General features: G+C 49.2%; 3 protein-coding genes across 3 annotated transcripts in view; 1 reads left to right on the forward strand and 2 right to left on the reverse strand.

Moving 5' to 3' along the window:
• LOC107307900 (myosin-binding protein C, fast-type) overlaps positions 1–21,227 on the forward strand; it is a 162,738-nt gene that overhangs the window by 25,614 nt on the left and 115,897 nt on the right. The window contains exons 9-11 of the mRNA XM_085534668.1: positions 931–1,124; positions 13,265–13,397; positions 15,418–15,542. Of these exons, the coding sequence (XP_085390794.1) occupies positions 931–1,124; positions 13,265–13,397; positions 15,418–15,542 (452 nt within the window). The remainder of the gene's footprint in view (positions 1–930; positions 1,125–13,264; positions 13,398–15,417; positions 15,543–21,227) is intronic.
• LOC146751353 (syncytin-2-like) lies at positions 2,604–4,383 on the reverse strand. The gene has a single exon (XM_085534672.1). The coding sequence runs from the start codon at positions 4,275–4,277 to the stop codon at positions 2,940–2,942; it is 1,338 nt and encodes a 445-aa protein (XP_085390798.1). The 5' UTR covers positions 4,278–4,383; the 3' UTR covers positions 2,604–2,939.
• LOC146751354 (uncharacterized) lies at positions 7,135–9,835 on the reverse strand. The gene has a single exon (XM_085534670.1). It carries the CDS (start codon positions 9,833–9,835, stop codon positions 8,003–8,005), a length of 1,833 nt encoding a protein of 610 aa, XP_085390796.1. The 3' UTR covers positions 7,135–8,002.

Genomic DNA, 21,227 nt, shown 5'->3' on the forward strand with positions numbered 1-21,227 from the left:
TATGTGTCCCTATGGGTCTCTATGGGTCCCTATGTGTCCCTATGGGTATGTATGGGTATGTATGGGTCCCTATGGGTCTCTATAGGTCCCTATGGGTCTCTATGGGGTCTCTATGGATCTCTATGGGTCCCTATGGGTCCTTGTGTGTTTCTATGGGTCCTTATGGGGTCCCTATGTGTCCCTATGGGGTCCCTATGGGTCCCTATGGGTTCCTATGGGTTTCTATGGGTCCCTGTGGGTCACTATGGGTCTCTATGGGTCACTATGGGTCCCTATGGGTCTCTATGGGGTCCCTATTGGTCTCTATGGGTTCCTATGGGTCTCTAAGGGTCTATATGGGTCTCTATGGGGTCCCTATGGGTCCCTATGGGTCTCTATAGGTCCCTATGGGTCTCTATGGGGTCTCTATGGGTCTCTATGGGTCTCTATGGGTCACTATGGGTCCCTATGGGTCTCTATGGGGTCCCTATTGGTCTCTATGGGTCCCTATGGGGTCCCTATGGGTCTCTGTGGAGTCTGTATGTGTCCCTGTGTGTTCCTATGGGTCTCTATGGGATCCCTATGGGGTCCCTATGGGGTCCCTATGGGTCCCTATGGGTTCCTATGGGTCTCTATGGGTCCCTGTGGGTCTCTATGGGTCACTATGTGTCCCTGTGGGTCTCTATGGGTCACTATGTGTCCCTATGGGGTTTCTATGTGTCGCTGTGTGTTCCTATGGGTCCTTATGGGGTCCCTATGGGTCTCTGTGGGTCCCTATGGGTCTCTATGGGTCCCTATGGGTTTGTATGGGTCCCTATGGGTCTCTATGGGGTCCCCATGGGTCCCTATGGGTCCCTATGTGTCTCTATGTGTCTCTATGTGTTCCTATGGGTCCCTATGGGTCCCTATGGGTCTCTATGGGTCTCTATCGGTCACTATGGGGTCCTATAGGGAGGTTCAGGTGGAGGAGAAGAAGAAGAAGAAGGATGAGGACGATCCTTTTCCCCCCGAGATCTGGGAGCTGCTCAAGGGGGTGACCAAGAAAAGTGAATACGAACGAATCGCCTTCCAGTACGGGATCACCGACCTCAGGGGGATGCTAAAGAGGCTCAAAAAGGTCCATGTCGAACCCAAAAAGAGCGAAGGTATGGGGTTATGGGGGGATATGGGGGTTTAATGGGGTCTGGGGGGGTTATAGTGGGGTTATAGGGGGATATGGGGTGATATGGGGTGGTTATAGGGTGATATGAGGTGGTTATGGGGGGTTATGGGGGGTTTAAGGTGGTCTAGGTGGGATTATAGGGGGCTATGGGGTGATATGGGGCGGTTATGGGGTGATATGGGGGTTTGATAGGGTCTGGGGGGGGTTATGGGGTGATATGGGGGGGTTATGGGGTGATATGGGGTGGTTATGGGGGGCTATGGGGTCATAGAGGGGCTGTAAAGGGTGGTTATGGGGGGCTATGAGGGGTTTAAGGGGGTCTAGAGGGGTTTATAGGGGGCTATGAGGGGATTATAGGGGGCTATGGGGGGATTATAGGGGGCTATGGGGGGATTATAGGGGGCTATGGGGGGTTATGGGGTGATATGGGGGGGCTATGGGGTGATATGGGGTGATATGGGGTGGTTATGGGGGGTCTAAGGGGGTCTAGGGGGGATTATAGGGGGCTATGGGTGGTTATGGGGTGATATAGGGTGGTTATTGGGTGATATGGGTTGATTATAGGGGGATATGGTGTGATATGGGGTGGTTATGGGGTGATATGGGGTGGTTATGGGGTGATATGGGGTGATATGGGGGGGTTATGGGGTGATATGGGGTCATAGAGGGGCTGTAAAGGGTGGTTATGGGGGGGTTATGGGGGGATATGGGGATCTAGGGGGGATTATAGGTGGCTATGGGGGGATTATAGGGGGCTATGGGGTGATATGGGGTGGTTATGGGGGGCTATGGGGTCATAGAGGGGCTGTAAAGGGTGGTTATGGGGGGTTATGGGGGGCTATGGGGAGTTTAAGGGGGTCTAGGTGGGATTATAGGGGGCTATGGGGTGATATGGGGGGGTTATGGGGGGATATGGGGTGGTTATGGGGTGATATGGGGCGGTTATGGGGTGATATGGGGGGTCTAAGGGGGTCTAGGTGGGATTATAGGGGGCTATGGGGGGATTATAGGGGGCTATGGGGGGATTATAGGGGGTCTATGGGGGGATTATAGGGGGTCTATGGGGGGCTATGGGGTGATATGGGGTGGTTATGGGGTGATATGGGGTGGTTATGGGGAGTTATGGGGAGTTTAAGGAGGTCTAGGGGGGATTATAGGGGGTTATGAGGGGCTATGGGGTGGTTATGGGGTGATATGGGGTGGTTATGGGGTGTTATGGGGGGTTATGGGGGGGTTTAAGGGGGTCTAGGGGAGCTATAGGGGGCTATGGTGTGATATGGGGTGGTTATGGGGTGATATAGGGTGGTTATGGGGTGATATGGGGGTATATGGGGTGGTTATGGGGTGATATGAAGTGGTTATGGGGTGATATGGGGTGGTTATGGGGTGATATGGGGTGGTTATGGGGGGCTATGGGGTCATAGAGTGTTGGAAGTAACCGCGGGAGACAAGTCTCATGCTATCATGGTCAACAAGCCTCGTTTATTAGGTGTTACAGCATCTCATTTATACAATCAGTAATAAGTTCATGCATATTGCAAAAGTTAAGCTCAGGATTGGTGAATTAGACATTACTTCATCTGACCTTTGTGGTTAGTCTTATAGATACTTTTTCTTTGCAGCTTTGTCTACACCTTGCTACACATCTTGCTTTTCCCTTAGGCCGTCCTTGCTTCTAGATACATATTTCATCTTTAGCTACATACCCTGTCTTTTCACATACTGATTTCCCCACAGCTGCTTAGCTCGTGACCGTCCCTAGGATAAACCGTCTTTGTCTTTAATCACATTCATTCTTTTACAATTTAACTAGAGGAATCTCTTCATGTCCTTTCTCATGAAGCCATTCTGCATAAACACTCTCCACATTTCCCCCGTTTTCTTTTTGGACGACCAAGGATACATTGTATTTTGAGTCAACCATTCTCATTAGTGCATTTTGCAAGCATTTAAAGAGGCAAGGAACTATTAATATGATAGCTATCAGTACCAGACCGATTGTAATCAAATGCTGTAGTAGAGAAGTAAGCCAGGGGCCTAAACCTAAACTTCTAAGCCAGTCATCAAGACCAAAACCAGATTGCACCTGCAAACGGTTAGTTAATGCGTGCAGCGTTTGTATCTGTTTATGTATAGACACGGAGTGGTCTGATAAGTTCATACAACACATGCCTTCGAACTCCTCACATCCGTGCCCCTGTGCTAGTAATAGAAAATCAATTGCTGCTCTATTCTGGAGTGTAGCATGCCTTACTGAATCCACATCCATCAGTAGTTGAGATAATGCCTCTGAAGTGGCATTCGTTTGTTTTGCTAGCCAGCAGCCTAAACCATTTAGCATGGCTAATGCTTTAGCAGCGGCAACATTAGCTGACAAAATAGAGGCAAATATTCTTCCTGTTGTAGACCAAAATTGTACCTTATCCTTACAGTCTGGGGTAAAGGCATGAGTCACCCTTTTCACTCTAGAATGCTGTCTGTGAATTTGGAGGATCATAGAAGTATTTGGAGTAAGCAGTGTTAAACGACCTAATGTGCATGGTCCTCCTATTATCTTAGAGGGGACTCCTGCCCAAGCCCGATCCCCACATATCAGAAACACTCCATAGGGCAATGTTATAGGGTTGTTAGATGAAACAGATATACTGGTGCTTGTATAGTTACACCATGCTGATTGATTTCTATATACAAGCAGGCTAGAATTTACACTTCTTGGTTTGATTTTTGATCTGTCAGGCCCAATTCGATAACTGCCGGTCCAATTAAAATATATGCACCAATCGGCTTTTACTGATCCCAAAATTTCTAATTCTTGTGGTTCTAGAGGGGCTACAGGAAAGTGTGGTATATATGCATCCCAATGGTCTGCGTAGCCCTTTGTACCTTTTGATTGGCAAGGCAGAACACCTTCTGGACATGGAGGAGTGTCCAAAGGTATGCCTACCAAGCAGGTAGAAAAAGGATTGCCAGGAGATGATAATGCTAAACATATGGCATCTTGACCCGTCTTGTTGGCTAACGTAACCCAGACGTTTTCCTTAGGCTGCGGAGGGGCCCAAAATGCACCACAGCATTGCAGCCAGACCAGAACTCCTAGGGCTGTTAGGCCCCAAGAGCTCTGACTGTACCGCCGCATTGATAGCTTATGATGCGAGACCTCCTAGCAGCTCGAGCTCTCTGAGCGAATCTCTTAAGCACCCAGCAAAGACGGGTCACTGATAAAATATCCTCCGGTTCTGAATCTAGCGGTTGGTCTTCTGCACACCAGGTTTTATCACACTCTCTGCACCACAGATAGTGTTGGTTAATGTAAAAGACTGATTGGTGGTACCAACCCAATTTTCCACAACCACCACAAAGAAGCAACGCTTGAGCCTGATGCTCACGCACACCACATCCCCAACACCTGTAATATCTATTAGATGGAATCAGTCCTCGTATGTTAACCAACGCATGTATCAGTTCCATATATGGACCATAGAAATTTTGAGTCACTGTTGACTGAACATGCCGAATGAAGGTTTGGAGTGGCTCCTCAATCAGCTGGAGACACTCTTCCAACTTTTCTGCAGTCACCGATCTGTAGTCAGTCATCCAGGTTCACTGTGCTCTCCGGGATGCGATGGCGTCACCGGCTTGGTCCAACGAGCAGGAATCCACTCAGAACCTGTAGGGGTTGAAACACAAAGGTAGCCTCGCCCTAAATAAAGCACTCTTGCAGGGCCTTTCCATTCCCCAGTTTTCAAGCATCTATACCTAACCCACATTTCTTCTTCAAGATGCTTCTCTGATTCTGGGCTCTGTAACTTATGTTTTTCGGCTGCAGGACAATCTGAGGATCCTATTATGCATAAATGATTCAATACAAACAGTGCCTTAGCAAGCCTTTCCTGCATGTCCTGAATTTCTGAGAATTTCTTGAGATAAGTTTTCAAGGTGCTATTTGCTCGTTCAACTATTGCCTGCCCTTGTGGATTGTGTGGAATGCCAGTAATATGTTTAACACCCCATTGTTGTAGAAAACGTTGAACCTTTTGACCTATGTAGGCAGGACCATTATCTGTTTTTAACTGTTTGCATACTCCCATGACTGCAAAACATGCTGTGAGGTGTCGGGTTACATGGATGCCCCTTTCCCCAGCCTGAGCTGTTGCCCAGATAAAATTGCTGTAGGTGTCAATGGTGACATGCACATATTTTAACCTTCCCAGACTGGGTTCATGGGTAACATCCATTTGCCATATTTCATTGACTGATAAACCTCTAGGATTAACTCCAATTCCCAGACCCATTCCATTGTTGTGATTTGCACAGACTGGGCAGCTTCTGACAATGGCAGAAGCATCTGTTTGAGAGATCTGAAATTGCCTCTGCAGTCCTCTGGCATTCTGATGGAAGGTAGCATGAGCTTCCCTTGCCAGAGTAAATTGTGACATTGGTACTGCAACTGATACCAGCCGATCTGCCCTCTGATTGCCTTCTCCTAAACCCGTGCTTAATTTATGACTCCTGATATGGATAATGGAGTAAGGCTCTGTTCTGTTCCTGAGGGCTCGCTTGAGTTGTAAAAATAACTCATATAATCGCTTGTTCTGAACCTCCTTAACAATTGCATCCTCAATTCTTGAGGCCACCCCTACTACATAGAGAGAATCTGAAACCACATTCAAAGGCTCAGTGATATTAGAAACAGCCCACACTACAGCAAGAAGTTCTAGTGTTTGTAAACTGTCTTCAGGGACCGCCTCCAGTGTGTGTTGCTGCCAAATTCCCTTCTTTTGCCAAACAATAGCTGCTTTGCGTGTCTTTTTCCCAGCGTCAGTGTAAACAGTTACAGCTTCCGAGATGGGTTTGTCCCTTCGCAAAGGCACGCCAATCCAGCTCCATTCACCGATCCATTGCAATGCTCGTGGAACAAGTGGACCTGTTTCTATTTTAGCTCCCAAGGCTAAAAGCGCTTCAGCTAGATCTGGCGAATTCAGCAAATACCAGTCTAGCGTTGCTTTTTCCATGGGAAGATAAACTGTCTGTGGTTCCAGACCGCTAATTTCCAATATACGCATGCGGCCTTTTTTGACCACTGCTGCCAGATTTTCAATTTTTGTGGTTATTGTTTTCCGTTTTTGAAGAGGTGGCGAAATCCACTCCAGGACCCTTTCCCCCGTTTTCTTTTTATGCTGAGTAACTGCACCAAGGAGATGCATATCGCTGCTCCAAATGGTAAGAGTCAATGGTACTGTAGGGTCCATGCGGGAAACGAACCCTTTGGTAATACAGTCTGAAATTTTTTGTAGCACCTCCTTTTGTTCTGGTATAAGAGTCACTGGGGTGCAAGGGTCCGTGCCTTTCAGCAGGGGCAGCAGTTTTTCTAGCAGCACATTTGGGAGACCTACTATTGGTTTTAGCCATTGTAAGTCTCCAAGGAGTTTTTGTGCATCATTAAGGGTAGAAATGTCTGTAGCAATGGTTAATTTTTGCGGTTTCACCTGCTTATTGGTGATTTGCCATCCCAGATATTTCCAGGGCGTGGATTTCTGTACCTTTTCAGGAGCTATAACTAAAGAGGAGGTTGCCAGCACTGCTTTGATATGTTCAATCTGAGAGTCTGTGAATGGATCCTTTTGAGCCAGAAGAATATCATCCATATAGTGATAAATAATAGTGTCCGGCATTTCTCGGCGTAACGGTTGCAGTGCTGCGTCGACATACAGCTGGCAAATGGTTGGGGAGTTACGCATTCCTTGTGGTAACACTGTCCATTCAAATCGCTTGTCGGGTTCTCCCCTATTTATCGCTGGCAGAGTAAAAGCAAAACGTTTTGTATCCTGGGGGTGTAAGGCAATTGTAAAGAAACAGTCTTTCAGGTCGATGATGAGGATGGGCCAATTCTCGGGAATCATAGAAGGGTTGGGTAATCCGGGTTGTAGCGCCCCCATGGGCTCCATCTGGTCGTTGACAGCCCTTAGGTCGTGCAATAGACGATATTTTCCAGATTTCTTTTTGATTACGAATATCGGAGTATTCCAAGGGCTAGTAGACAGTTTCAAATGCCCCTGGGCAAACTGCTCCTGCACAAGTTGATGTGCTTGCTGAAGACTTTCCCTTTTTAGTGGCCACTGCTTAACCATGACTGGAGTTTCTGTAGTCCATGTAAGTGGTAGTGGGAAAGTCCAAGCAATGGCCATTATACTAAAGGGTGTTCATTGGTAAGAACAAGACCCAGTTGAGCCAGCACGTCCCTGCCGATAAGGCAGGATACCGTAGGTGGAAGTAGTGTAAGTGAAAAAATTGCTGTGGCTCTCCTGCCATCTATTTCCACTGTGAGCATGGGGGTTCGGCTTGCCAGTGTCATTCCTCCGACCCCTGACACTGTGGTAGTTGAAGATTGAAGCGGCCAGTCAGACGGCCACTCCCCTGGGGTGATAATTGATGTATCCGCTCCTGTATCCAAAAGTCCTGTCAGAGTAATACTCTGATCACGGTAGTGCAAAGTGCACGATTTTTTCGGGCGCGTTGATAAATCAAGAGTAAGCAAAGTTAATTTCCCAGTTGAGCCAAATGCTCCCTGTTTTCTTGGCTCTTGTTTAAGGGGAGTCAGTCCTTTTGCTAACTGCGGCAGCGGCACTAATTGAGCTAGACGCTGCCCTTTAAGTATTTTTACAGGCGGGTAAGGGGTGTGTACCATGATCATAATTTCCCCTTGATAGTCCGCATCTATTACTCCAGGTAAAACAAACAGTCCCATCATGCTGACAGACGATCTACCCAATAACAGTCCTCCTACTGCTTGTTCATTAATCATGACAGGGCCAAATAGTCCAGTAGGAATCCGATAGGGCTGATTAGTCAAAATAGTAACATTTACTGAGGCTGCCAAGTCCAAGCCGAGGCTCCCGCTGGTGGCAGGTTGGGGTTGTTGCTGTTGGGGGTTGCCGATACTGCAGCTGCTACTTGTGTCCGAGCGCGGCTGCTGCTCGCGCTGCTTTTCGAGTTTCCCGACCTGCAGGCAGCAGCGTTGTGAGTGTTGGATCGACATTTGCTGCACCAAATCCCAGTGGCTTGGCAATCGCGACGAAAATGTCCAGTTTTTCCACAACGGAAACATTTCATACGGAGGCTGTTCTGCGAGCGTGGGTTTGTAGCGACTGCAGCTTGGAGGGGTGCAAGGGCTGCTAGAACCTGAGTATGTGAGGATTTTGATTGCTCCTGAAATGCTTTTGCCTGCTCCTGCAACCCCTCACTAATTTTCTGCAAAGCACTCACTAAGAATGCCTGGGTTCCAGTTGGAACCGAAGCAGCCTTTTCTAACAACTCAGGGATCGACCAATCTCCGGGCAATGTATTGACCAGGGATCGGGTTGAGGAATTACCATTTTGAAGCACACATTGTTTAATCAAAGCCCCTTGCATATATTCCGGAACACTAGCCTTCTTAATGGCATCCACAACTTTATCTATGAAATTACCTAGCGGCTCCTCACGTCCCTGTTTTATTCCCATGTAAATGGGCGTTCCTCCCGGAGCTTTTATACTATCCATAGCTTTCCTGGCTAAATTCATAGTTTCTCGCAAAACTTCAGGGTCAGAAATCGCCTGAGCCTCTATTCGAGTCCATGCCCCAAGACCCAACAATTGTTCCATTGTTACACCTGCTAAGGGGTCTCCTGGTCCTCTCTGAACTGCTGCAGACGCCACAGCTAACTGATGCCAATGAGCATTAAACAATATTAACTGATGAGGAGTATAAATCAATTTCGTGATACTTCTAATATCTGCTGGGAGAAGGATATGTGCACTAAAAAGATAATCTAGCATTTGCCTGGCCGGTTCACTAGTCACTCCATATGACCCTACAGTAGCTCGCAACTGTGATAACATCTTCCAGTCTAGAGATTGAATCTCAGCCTGAACTCCTCCCTGCGGCAAGGGAGCATAAACAACAGGAAATGCAAGATTCTCAGTCGCTGCCTGTACTAATTCATTATCACCATCCTCTATTCCGCGCCTTGCCAGCATAGACCACAACTTGCGCCTTTCCCTTGCAACAGTCCCCACAAAATCAGACCCAGCTCCAGAGATCGGACCCGACCCGCGCAGAACTGACAGCTCCGGAGCTACCGAAAGCTCAGAGCAGCCGGACGGCTGCGGCTGCGGCACAGACGGTGCCGAGACAGGGAGCGGCGCCGAGTCGGCTCCGGACGGCGGAGCTCCGGACAGCGAAGAGGGGGGGCTAGAGGAGACCTCTGCGGGCTCCGTTGCTAGGTCAGCCTGCACTTCGCGAGGGGGTGCAGAGGGCACTGCGGCTGCAGACGGCAGAGTAACGGAAGAAAAAACAGGGGGGTTTGGAACGCTAGTGCCCCATGGCAGCCCATAATCTTGATTCTGTTTTTGCGCAGCTTGAGCTTCCTGAGCTGCCCTTTTTTCCGCCTGACTCATCAACAACTCATTATGCACTGCTTTCCACAACTTACTTATCTTTTTTGCCGACTTATCATCATCTAAAACTAACTCCCACAACTTATCCCCATACCGCCGCCACTCCTCTAATGTATGCACTAAGTGGGGGTTTGCAAAAAAGCCATATGAGACCGCGTGGCTCAATAAAGCAGGGAGATCCTTTTCTAAGTCTATACCCTTAAACTGTCTCCGCCTAAGAAAAGCGGAAAATAAATCATATGCTGCTTGCCTGTCCATTTTTACTCACGTCGGTACCGTTGCAGCCCTCCAGGCTTCGGCAGCACGTGTCGGTCGAGCCCACCTGTGTGGTCACTCGAGACGCGGAGCTCCAATTTTAGCTCTTTCGTCGTCCGTCGGGCTGTGAAATCCGGACCCGAACCCAACGCAGTTCTTCACCCGTGGCGCCCTTTTTTCCTTATCACGTCGGGGTCACCATTTGTTGGAAGTAACCGCGGGAGACAAGTCTCATGCTATCATGGTCAACAAGCCTCGTTTATTAGGTGTTACAGCATCTCATTTATACAATCAGTAATAAGTTCATGCATATTGCAAAAGTTAAGCTCAGGATTGGTGAATTAGACATTACTTCATCTGACCTTTGTGGTTAGTCTTATAGATACTTTTTCTTTGCAGCTTTGTCTACACCTTGCTACACATCTTGCTTTTCCCTTAGGCCGTCCTTGCTTCTAGATACATATTTCATCTTTAGCTACATACCCTGTCTTTTCACATACTGATTTCCCCACAGCTGCTTAGCTCGTGACCGTCCCTAGGATAAACCGTCTTTGTCTTTAATCACATTCATTCTTTTACAATTTAACTAGAGGAATCTCTTCATGTCCTTTCTCATGAAGCCATTCTGCATAAACACTCTCCACAATAGAGGGGCTGTAAAGGGTGGTTATGGGGGGCTATGGGGGGTTTAAGGGGGTCTATGGGGGGATATGGGGTTTAAGGGGGTCTAGGTGGGATTATAGGGGGCTATGGGGGGTTATGGGGTGATATAGGGTGGTTATGGGGTGATATGGGGTGGTTATGGGGGGCTATGGGGGGTTTAAGGGGGTCTAGGGGGGTTTATAGGGGGCTATGGGGGGTTATGGGGTGATATGGGGTGGTTATGGGGGGTTATGGGGGGTCTAAGGGGGTCTAGGTGGGATTATAGGGGGCTATGGGGGGATTATAGGGGGCTATGGGGGGATTATAGGGGGCTATGGGGTGATATGGGGTGATATGGGGGGGTTATGGGGTGATATGGGGTGGTTATGGGGAGTTATGGGGGGTCTAAGGGGGTCTATGTGGGATTATAGGTGGCTATGGTGTGGTATGGGGTGGTTATGGGGAGATATGGGGTGGTTATAGGGTGATATGGGGCGGTTATGGGGGTATATGGGGTGGTTATGGGGTGATATGGGGCGGTTATGGGGGTATATGGGGTCGCCTTCCAGTACGGGATCACCGACCTCAGGGGGATGCTGAAGAGGCTCAAAAAGGTCCATGTCGAACCCAAAAAGAGCCAAGGTGGGGCCCTATAGGGGGCTATGGGGTGATATGGGGTCTGGGGGGGTTATAGTGGGGTTATGGGGTGATATGGGGGGGCTATGGGGTCGTAGAGGGGCTGTAAAGGGTGGTTATGGGGGGCTATGGGGTGATATGGGGTGATATGGGGTGGTTATGGGGGGTCTAAGGGGGTCTAGAGGGGTTTATAGGGGGCTATGGGGGGATTATAGGGGGCTATGGGGGGTTATGAGGTGATATGGGGTGGTTATGGGGGGCTATGGGGTCATAGAGGGGCTGTAAAGGGTGGTTATGGGGGCTTATGGGGTGATATAGGGTGATTATAGGGGGCTATAGTGTGATATGGGGTGGTTATGGGGTGATATGGGGTGGTTATGGGGTGATATGGGGTGATTATAGGGGGCTATGGTGTGATATGGGGTGGTTATGGGGTGATATGGGGTGATATGGGGGGGTTATGGGGGGTCTAAGGGGGTCTAGGTGGGATTATAGGGGGCTATGGGGTGATATGGGGTGGTTATAGGGGGCCTGGGGGGGTTATTTGGGGGATATGGGGGGTTTTATGGGGTCTGGGGGGGTTATAGTGGGGTTATGGGGTGGTTATGGGGGGCTATGGGGTCATAGAGGGGCTGTAAAGGGTGGTTATGGGGGGTAGAATGGGGTTTAAGGGGCTTATAAGGAGGTTATGTGGGGTTTAAGGGGGTCTAGGTGGGATTATAGGGGGCTATGAGGGGATTATAGGGGGCTATGGGGGGTTATGGGGTGATATGGAGTGGTTATGGGGTGATATGGGGTGGTTATGGGGGGCTATGGGGTCATAGAGGGGCTGTAAAGGGTGGTTATGGGGGGTTATGGGGTGATATAGGGTGGTTATGGGGTGATATGGGGTGATTATAGGGGCCTATAGTGTGATATGGGGTGGTTATGGGGTGATATGGGGTGATATGGGGGGGTTATGGGGTGATATGGGGTCATAGAGGGGCTGTAAAGGGTGGTTATGGGGGGTTATGGGGGCTTTAAGGGGGTCTATGGGGGGCTATGGGGGGTTTAATGGGGGTCTAGGTGGGATTATAGGGGGCTATTGGTCCCTATGTGTCCCTATTGATCTCTATGGGTCCCTATGGGTCCCTATGGGTCCCTATGGGGCACAATGGATCTCTATATGTCCCTATGGATCTCTATGGGGCACAATGTGTTTCTATGGGTCCCTATGGATATCTATGGGTCCCTATGGGTCCCTATGGGGTCCCTATGGGTCCCTATGGATCTCTATGGATCCCTATGGGTCCCTTATGGGTCTCTACGGGGCACAGTGTATCCCTATGGATTTCTATGGGTTCCTATGTGTCCCTATGGGTCTCTATGGGTCCCTATGCATCTCTATGGGACACTATGTGTCCCTATGGGGTCCCTATGGATCTCTATGGGGCACTATGTGTCTCTATGTGTCCCTATGTGTCCCTATGTGTCTCTATGTGTCTCTATGTGTCTCTATGTGTCCCAATGTGTCCCTATGTGTCCCTATGGATTTCTATGTGTCCCAATGTGTTCCTATGTGTTCCTATGGGGCACAGTGTATCCCTATGGATCTCTATGTGTCCCTATGTGTCCCTATCGACTTCTATGGGGCTCAATGGATCTCTTTGGGTCCCTATGTGTCCCTATGGATCTCTATGGGTCCCTATGGATCTCTATGGGTCCCTATGTGTCCCTATGTGTCTCTATGGGTCCCTATGGGGTCCCTATGTGTCTCTATGGGTCCCAATGTGTTTCTATGGGTCCCAATGTGTTTCTATGGATCTCTATGTGTCCCTATGGATCTCTATGGGTCCCTATGGGTCCCTATGTGTCCCTATGGGGTCTCTATGGGTCCCTATGGGTCCCTATGGGTCCCTATGGGTATCTATATGTCCCTATGGATCTCTTTGGGTCCCTATGGATCTCTATGGGTCCCTATGGGTCTCTATGGATCTCTATGGGTCCCTATGGGTATCTATAGGTCCCTATGTATCTCTATGGGTCTTTATGGATCTCTATGTGTCCCTATGGGTCTCTATGGGTCCCTATGGGACTCTATGGATCCCTATGGGTCTCTATGTGTCCCTATGGGGCAGTGTATCCCCTATTAACCCCATTATTCCCTATTCCCAGCCTTTATCCGTAAGCTGGACCCCGCGTACCAGGTGGACAAAGGGAATAAGATCAAGCTGGTGGTGGAGCTGAGTCACCCCGACCTGCCCCTAAAGTGGTACAAGAACGGGCAGCTGCTGAAACCCAGCTCCAAGTAAGGGGGGGTATGGGGGGTATGGGGGGTATTGGGGTGAATGGGGTGAATGGGGGCAATGGGGGTAATGGGGGCAATGGGGTGAATGGGGGTAATGGGGGCTATGGGGGCTATGGGGGTAATGGGGGTATTAGGGGTAATGGGGGCTATGGGGGTAATGGGGGTAATGGGGGTAATGGGGGTAATGGGGGCTATGGGGTTAATAGGGCCTATGGGGGTAATGGGGGCTATGGGGGTAATGGGGTGAATGGGGGTAATGGGGGCTATGGGGGTAATGGGGGTATTGGGGGCTATGGGGTGAATGGGGGTAATGGGGGTAATGGGGGCTATGGGGGTAATGGGGGTATTAGGGGTAATGGGGGCTATGGGGGCTATGGGGTGAATGGAGGTAATGGGGGTATTGGGGGCTATGGGTGTAATGGGGATAATGGGGTGAATGGGGGCTATGGGGTCATTGGGGTGAATGGGGGTAATGGGGGCTATGGGGTGAATGGGGGTAATGGGGGTAATGGGGTGAATGGGGGTAATGGGGGCTATGGTGGCTATGGGGGTAATGGGGGTAATGGGGGTAATGGGGTGAATGGGGGCTATGGGGGTAATGGGGGCTATGGGGGTAATGGGGGATATGGGGGGTATGGGGGCTATGGGGTGAATAGGGGCTATGGGGTAAATGGGGGTATTGGGGTGAATGGGGGCAATGGGGTGAATGGGGTGAATGGGGGGATATGGGGGTATTGGGGAGAATGGGGGTAATGGGGGATATGGGGGATATGGGGGTAATGGGGTGAATGGGGGTAATAGGGCCTATGGGGGTAATGGGGGTAATGGAGGTAATGGGGGCTATGGGGGTAATGGGGTTAATAGGGCCTATGGGGGCAATGGGGGCTATGGGGGTAATGGGGGTATTGGGGGTGATGGGGGTAATGGGGGCTATGGGGGTAATGGGGTCAATGGGGTGAATGGGGGATATGGGGGTATTGGGGGTAATGGGGTGAATGGGGGCTATGGGGGTATTGGGGGTAATGGGGGCTAGAGACCCCATAGAGACCCCATATGCCCCCATAACCCCATAGAGACCCCATAGAGACCCCATATAGACCCCATATATCCCCCATAACCCCATAGAGACCCCATAAAGACCCCATAACCCCATAGAGACCCCATAGAGACCCCATAACCCCATAGAGACCCCATAGAGACCCCATAGAGACCCTATAACCCCATATAGACCCCATATCCCCCCATAACCCCATAGAGACCCCATAACCCCATATAGACCCCATAACCCCATAGAAACCCCATATAGACCCCATATAGACCCCATAGAGACCCCATATCCCCCTACAACCCCATACAGACCCCATGGAGACCCCATATCCTTCCATAGAGACCCCATAAAGACCCCATAACCCCATAGAAACCCCATAACCCCATAGAAACCCTATAGAAACCCCATATATCCCCCATATCCCCCCATAACCCCATAGAGACCCCATATAGACCCTATAACCCCATATAGACCCCATATCCCCCCATAACCCCATAGAGACCCCATAGAGACCCCATAACCCCATATCCCTTTATAGAGACCCCATAACCCCATAGAAACCCCATAGAGACCCCATAAAGACCCCATAACCCCATAGAGACCCCATAGAGACCCCATAAAGACCCCATAACCCCATAGAGACCCCATAGAGACCCCATAAAGACCCCATAACCCCATAGAGACCCCATAGAGACCCCATATCCCCCCATAGAGACCCCATAGAGACCCCATAACCCCATAGAGACCCCATATCCCCCCATAACCCCATAGAGACCCCATAGAGACCCCATATAGACCCCATAACCCCATAGAAACCCCATAGAGACCCCATAGAGACCCCATAACCCCCCATAACCCCATAGAGACCCCATAGAGACCCCATATCCCCCCATAGAGACCCCATAGAGACCCCATAACCCCATAGAAACCCTATAGAAACCCCATATATCCCCCATACCCCCCATATCCCAGGTACGTGTTTGAGAACGTGGGGCTGAAGCGCATCCTGACCATCAACAAATGTTCGTTGGCCGACGACGCCGCCTACGAGTGTAGGGTCAACGATGAGAAGTGCTTCACCGAGGTGTTTGTTAAGGGTACGGCCCCATAGAAACCCCATAGAGACCCTATAAACCCCATAGAGACCCTATAAACCCCATAGAGACCCATAGAGATCCCATAGAGAACAATGGAGAACCCATAGGGAGCCATAGTGGCCCTATGAGTGTAGGGTCAACGATGAGGTCTTGGTCAAGGGTACGGCCCCATAGAAACCCCATAGAAACCCTATAAACCCCATAGAGACCCCATAAACACCATAGAAACCCTATAAACCCCATAGAGACCCATAGAGATCCCATAGGGAACCATTGGGAGCCATTGGGAACCATTGGGAGCTATAGGGAGATATAGTGGCCCTATGAGTGTAGGGTCAATGATGAGGTCTTCGTCAAGGGTACGACCCCATAAAAACCCCATAGAAACCCTATAAACCCCATAGAGACCCCATAGAGACCCTATAAACCCCATAGAGACCCTATAAACCCCATAGAGAGCCATTGGGAGCTATAGGGAGATATAGGGAGCCCATATTGTCCCTATGAGTGTAGGGTCAACGATGAGAAGTGCTTCACTGAGGTGTTCGTTAAGGGTACGGCCCCATAGAAACCCCATAGACCCCATAGAAACCCCATAAACCCCATAGAAACCCCATAAACCCCATAGAAACCCCATAGACCCCATAGAAACCCCATAAACCCCATAGAAACCCTATAAACCCCATAAACCCCATAGAAACCCCATAAACCCCATAGAAACCCCATAGACCCCATAGAAACCCCATAAACCCCATAGAAACCCCATAAACCCCATAGAGACCCTATAAACCCCACAAACCCCATAGAGACCCTATAAACCCCATAGAAACCCTATAAACCCCATAAACCCCATAGAAACCCTATAAACCCCATAGAGACCCTATAAACCCCATAAACCCCATAGAGACCCTATAAACCCCACAAACCCCATAGAGACCCTATAAACCCCATAGAAACCCTATAAACCCCATAAACCCCATAGAAACCCTATAAACCCCATAGAGACCCTATAAACCCCACAAACCCCATAGAGACCCTATAAACCCCATAGAAACCCTATAAACCCCATAAACCCCATAGAGACCCTATAAACCCCATAGAGACCCTATAAACCCCATAAACCCCATAGAGACCCTATAAACCCCACAAACCCCATAGAGACCCTATAAACCCCATAGAAACCCTATAAACCCCATAAACCCCATAGAAACCCTATAAACCCCATAGAGACCCTATAAACCCCATAAACCCCATAGAGACCCTATAAACCCCACAAACCCCATAGAGACCCTATAAACCCCATAGAAACCCTATAAACCCCATAGAAACCCCATAGAGACCCCATAGAGAGCCATAGAAACCCCATAGAAACCCTATAAACCCCATAGAGACCCTATAAACCCCATAGAGACCCCATAAACCCCATAGAGACCCTATAAACCCCATAGAAACCCTATAAACCCCATAAACCCCATAGAGAGCCATAGAGACCCCATAGAGATCCCATAGAGAACAATGGAGAACCCATAGGGAGCCATAGGGAGCCATATTGTCCCTATGAGTGTAGGGTCAACAATGAGGTCTTCGTTAAGGGTACGGCCCCATAGAAACCCCATAGAAACCCTATAAACCCCATAAACCCCATAGAGACCCTATAAACCCCATAGAGACCCTATAAACCCCATAGAGACCCCATAGAGAGCCATAGAGACCCCATAAAGAGCCATTGGGAACCATTGGGAACCATTGGGAGCTATAGGGAGCCATATTGTCCCTATGAGTGTAGGGTCAACGATGAGGTCTTCGTTAAGGGTACGGCCCCATAGAGACCCTATAAACCCCATAGAAACCCTATAAACCCCATAGAGACCCTATAAACCCCATAGAGACCCTATAAACCCCATAGAGACCCCATAAACCCCATAGAGACCCTATAAACCCCATAGAAACCCTATAAACCCCATAAACCCCATAGAGAGCCATAGAGACCCCATAGAGATCCCATAGAGAACAATGGAGAACCCATAGGGAGCCATAGGGAGCCATATTGTCCCTATGAGTGTAGGGTCAACAATGAGGTCTTCGTTAAGGGTACGGCCCCATAGAAACCCCATAGAAACCCTATAAACCCCATAAACCCCATAGAGACCCTATAAACCCCATAGAGAACCTATAAACCCCATAGAGAGCCATTGGGAGCCCATAGGGAGCCATAGTGGCCCTATGAGTGTAGGGTCAACGATGAGAAGTGCTTCACTGAGGTGTTCGTTAAGGGTACGGCCCCATAGAAACCCCATAGAAACCCTATAAACCCCATAGACCCCATAGAAACCCCATAAACCCCATAGAGACCCTATAAACCCCATAGAGACCCTATAAACCCCATAGAAACCCCATAGAGACCCTATGAAGATCCCATAGAGAGCCATTGGGAGCCATAGAGATCCATTGAGAGCCCATAGGGGGCCATAGTGCCCCTATGAGTGTAGGGTCAACGATGAGGTCTTGGTCAAGGGTACGGCCCCATAGAAACCCCATAGAAACCCTATAAACCCCATAGAGACCCTATAAACCCCATAGAGACCCTATAAACCCCATAGGGACCCATAAACCCCATAGAGACCCTATAAACCCCATAGAGACCCTATAAACCCCATAGAAACCCTATAAACCCCATAGAGACCCATTGAGACCCCATAAAGAGCCATTGGGAACCATTGGGAGCTATAGGGAGATATAGTGGCCCTATGAGTGTAGGGTCAACGATGAGGTCTTGGTTAAGGGTACGGCCCCATAGAAACCCCATAGAAACCCTATAAACCCCATAGAAACCCTATAAACCCCATAGAGACCCTATAAACCCCATAGAAACCCTATAAACCCCATAGAGACCCTATAAACCCCATAGAGACCCTATAAACCCCATAGAGACCCTATAAACCCCATAGAGATCCCATAGAGATCCCATAGAGAACAATGGAGAACCCATAGGGAGCCATAGTGGCCCTATGAGTGTAGGGTCAACGATGAGAAGTGCTTCACCGAGGTGTTCGTTAAGGGTACGGCCCCATAGAAACCCCATAGAAACCCCATAGAAACCCTATAAACCCCATAGAAACCCCATAGAGATCCCATAGAGAACAATGGAGAGACATAGAGAGCCATAGGGAGCCCATAGGGGGCCATAGTGGCCCTATGAGTGTAGGGTCAATGATGAGGTCTTGGTCAAGGGTACGACCCCATAGAAACCCCATAGAAACCCTATAAACCCCATAGAGACCCTATAAACCCCATAGAGACCCCATAAACCCCATAGAGACCCCATAGAGACCCTATAAAGATCCCATAGAGAGCCATTGGGAGCCATAGAGATCCATTGAGAGCCCATAGGGAGCCATAGTGGCCCTATGAGTGTAGGGTCAACGATGAGGTCTTGGTCAAGGGTACCACCCCATAAAAACCCCATAGAAACCCTATAAACCCCATAGAAACCCTATAAACCCCATAGAGACCCTATAAACCCCATAGAGACCCCATAGAGACCCTATAAAGATCCCATAGAGAGCCATTGGGAGCCATAGAGATCCATTGAGAGCCCATAGGGAGCCATAGTGGCCCTATGAGTGTAGGGTCAACGATGAGGTCTTGGTCAAGGGTACGGCCCCATAAAAACCCCATAGAAACCCTATAAAAATCCTATAAACCCTATAAACCCCATAGACATCCCATAGACAACCATAGAGAGCCATTGGGAACCATTGGGAGCTATAGGGAGCCCATATTGTCCCTATGAGTGTAGGGTCAACGATGAGAAGTGCTTCACCGAGGTGTTTGTTAAGGGTACGGCCCCATAGAAACCCCATAGAGACCCTATAAACCCCATAGAGACCCTATAAACCCCATAGAGACCCCATAGAGACCCATTGAGACCCCATAAAGAGCCATTGGGAACCATTGGGAGCTATAGGGAGATATAGGGAGCCCATAGTGCCCTTAGGAGTGTAGGGTCAACGATGAGGTCTTGGTCAAGGGTACGACCCCATAAAAACCCCATAGAAACCCTATAAACCCCATAGAGACCCTATAAACCCCATAGAGAGCCTATAAACCCCATAAAGACCCTATAAACCCCATAGAAACCCTATAAACCCCATAGAGACCTTATAAACCCCATAGAGAGCCTATAAACCCCATAGAGACCCTATAAACCCCATAGAGACCCTATAAACCCCATAGAGAGCCTATAAACCACATAGAGACCTTATAAACCCCATAGAGACCCCATAAACCCCATAGAGACCCTATAAACTCCATAGAGACCCTATAAACCCCATAGAGACCCTATGAACCCCATAGAAACCCTATAAACCCCATAGAAACCCTATAAACCCCATAGAGACCCCATAAACCCCATAGAGAGCCTATAAACTCCATAGAGAGCCTATAAACTCCATAGAAACCCTATAAACCCCATAGAGACCCTATAAACCCCATAGAGACCCCATAAACCCCATAGAAACCCTATAAAGATCCCATAGGGAACCATTGGGAGCTATAGGGAGCTATAGGGAGCCATATTGTCCCTATGAGTGTAGGGTCAACGATGAGGTCTTCGTTAAGGGTACGGCCCCATAGAGACCCTATAAACCCCATAGAAACCCTATAAACCCCATAGAGACCCTATAAACCCCATAGAAACCCTATAAACCCCATAGAAACCCTATAAACCCCATAGAAACTCTATGAACCCCATAGAGATCCATAGAGAGCCATTGGAAACCATAGGGAGCCATATCACCCCATATACCCCCATACCCACCCCATATCCCCCCCTATTACCCCATATGACCCCATACCCACCCCATATCCCCCCATATTACCCCATATCCCCCCATATCCACCCCATATCCCCCCATATTACCCCATATCCCCCCATATCCACCCCATATCCCCCCATAAGACCCTATAAGACCCTATAAGACCTCATAAGACCCCATAAGACCCTATAAGACCCCATAAGACCCTATAAGCCCCATATCCCCCCATAGAGCCCCCCGTGACGGTGGTCCGCGGGCTGGAGGACCAGCAGGTGGTGGTCGGTGACCACATATGACCCCATACCCACCCCATATCCCCCCATAGAACCCCATAGAGACCCCATATCCACCCCATATCCCCCCATAAGACCCTATAAGACCCCATAAGACCCCATAACCCCATAAGACCCTATAAGACCCCATAAGACCCCATATCCCCCCTTTTCACCCCATATCCCCCCTCTGACCCCCCATGCCCCCTTTTACTCCCCCATATTACCTCATAAGACCCCATACCCACCCCATAAGACCCTATAAGACCCCATATCCCCCCATAAGACCCTATAAGACCCCATAAGACCCTATAAGACCCTATAAGACCCCATAAGACCCTATAAGACCCTATAAGACCCCATAAGACCCCATAAGACCCTATAAGACCCCATAAGACCCTATAAGACCCTATAAGACCCCATAAGACCCCATAAGACCCTATAAGACCCCATAAGACCCTATAAGACCCTATAAGACCTCATAAGACCCTATAAGACCCTATAAGACCCCATATCCCCCCATAAGACCCTATAAGACCCCATAAGACCCTATATCCCCCCATAGAACCCCATAGAACCCCAATATCCCCCCATAC

This window comes from Coturnix japonica, unplaced genomic scaffold (genome assembly GCF_054131305.1).
Source record: "Coturnix japonica strain WE unplaced genomic scaffold, WE-NBRP24 Scf094, whole genome shotgun sequence".
Classification (NCBI taxonomy): Eukaryota; Metazoa; Chordata; class Aves; order Galliformes; family Phasianidae; genus Coturnix; species Coturnix japonica.

What these genes read in the sequence shown, in the direction of transcription:
- LOC146751353 (XM_085534672.1), bottom strand. Translation starts at nt 4,277, where the DNA reads ATGCGGCGGTACAGTCAGAGCTCTTGGGGCCTAACAGCCCTAGGAGTT.
- LOC146751354 (XM_085534670.1), bottom strand. Translation starts at nt 9,835, where the DNA reads ATGGACAGGCAAGCAGCATATGATTTATTTTCCGCTTTTCTTAGGCGG.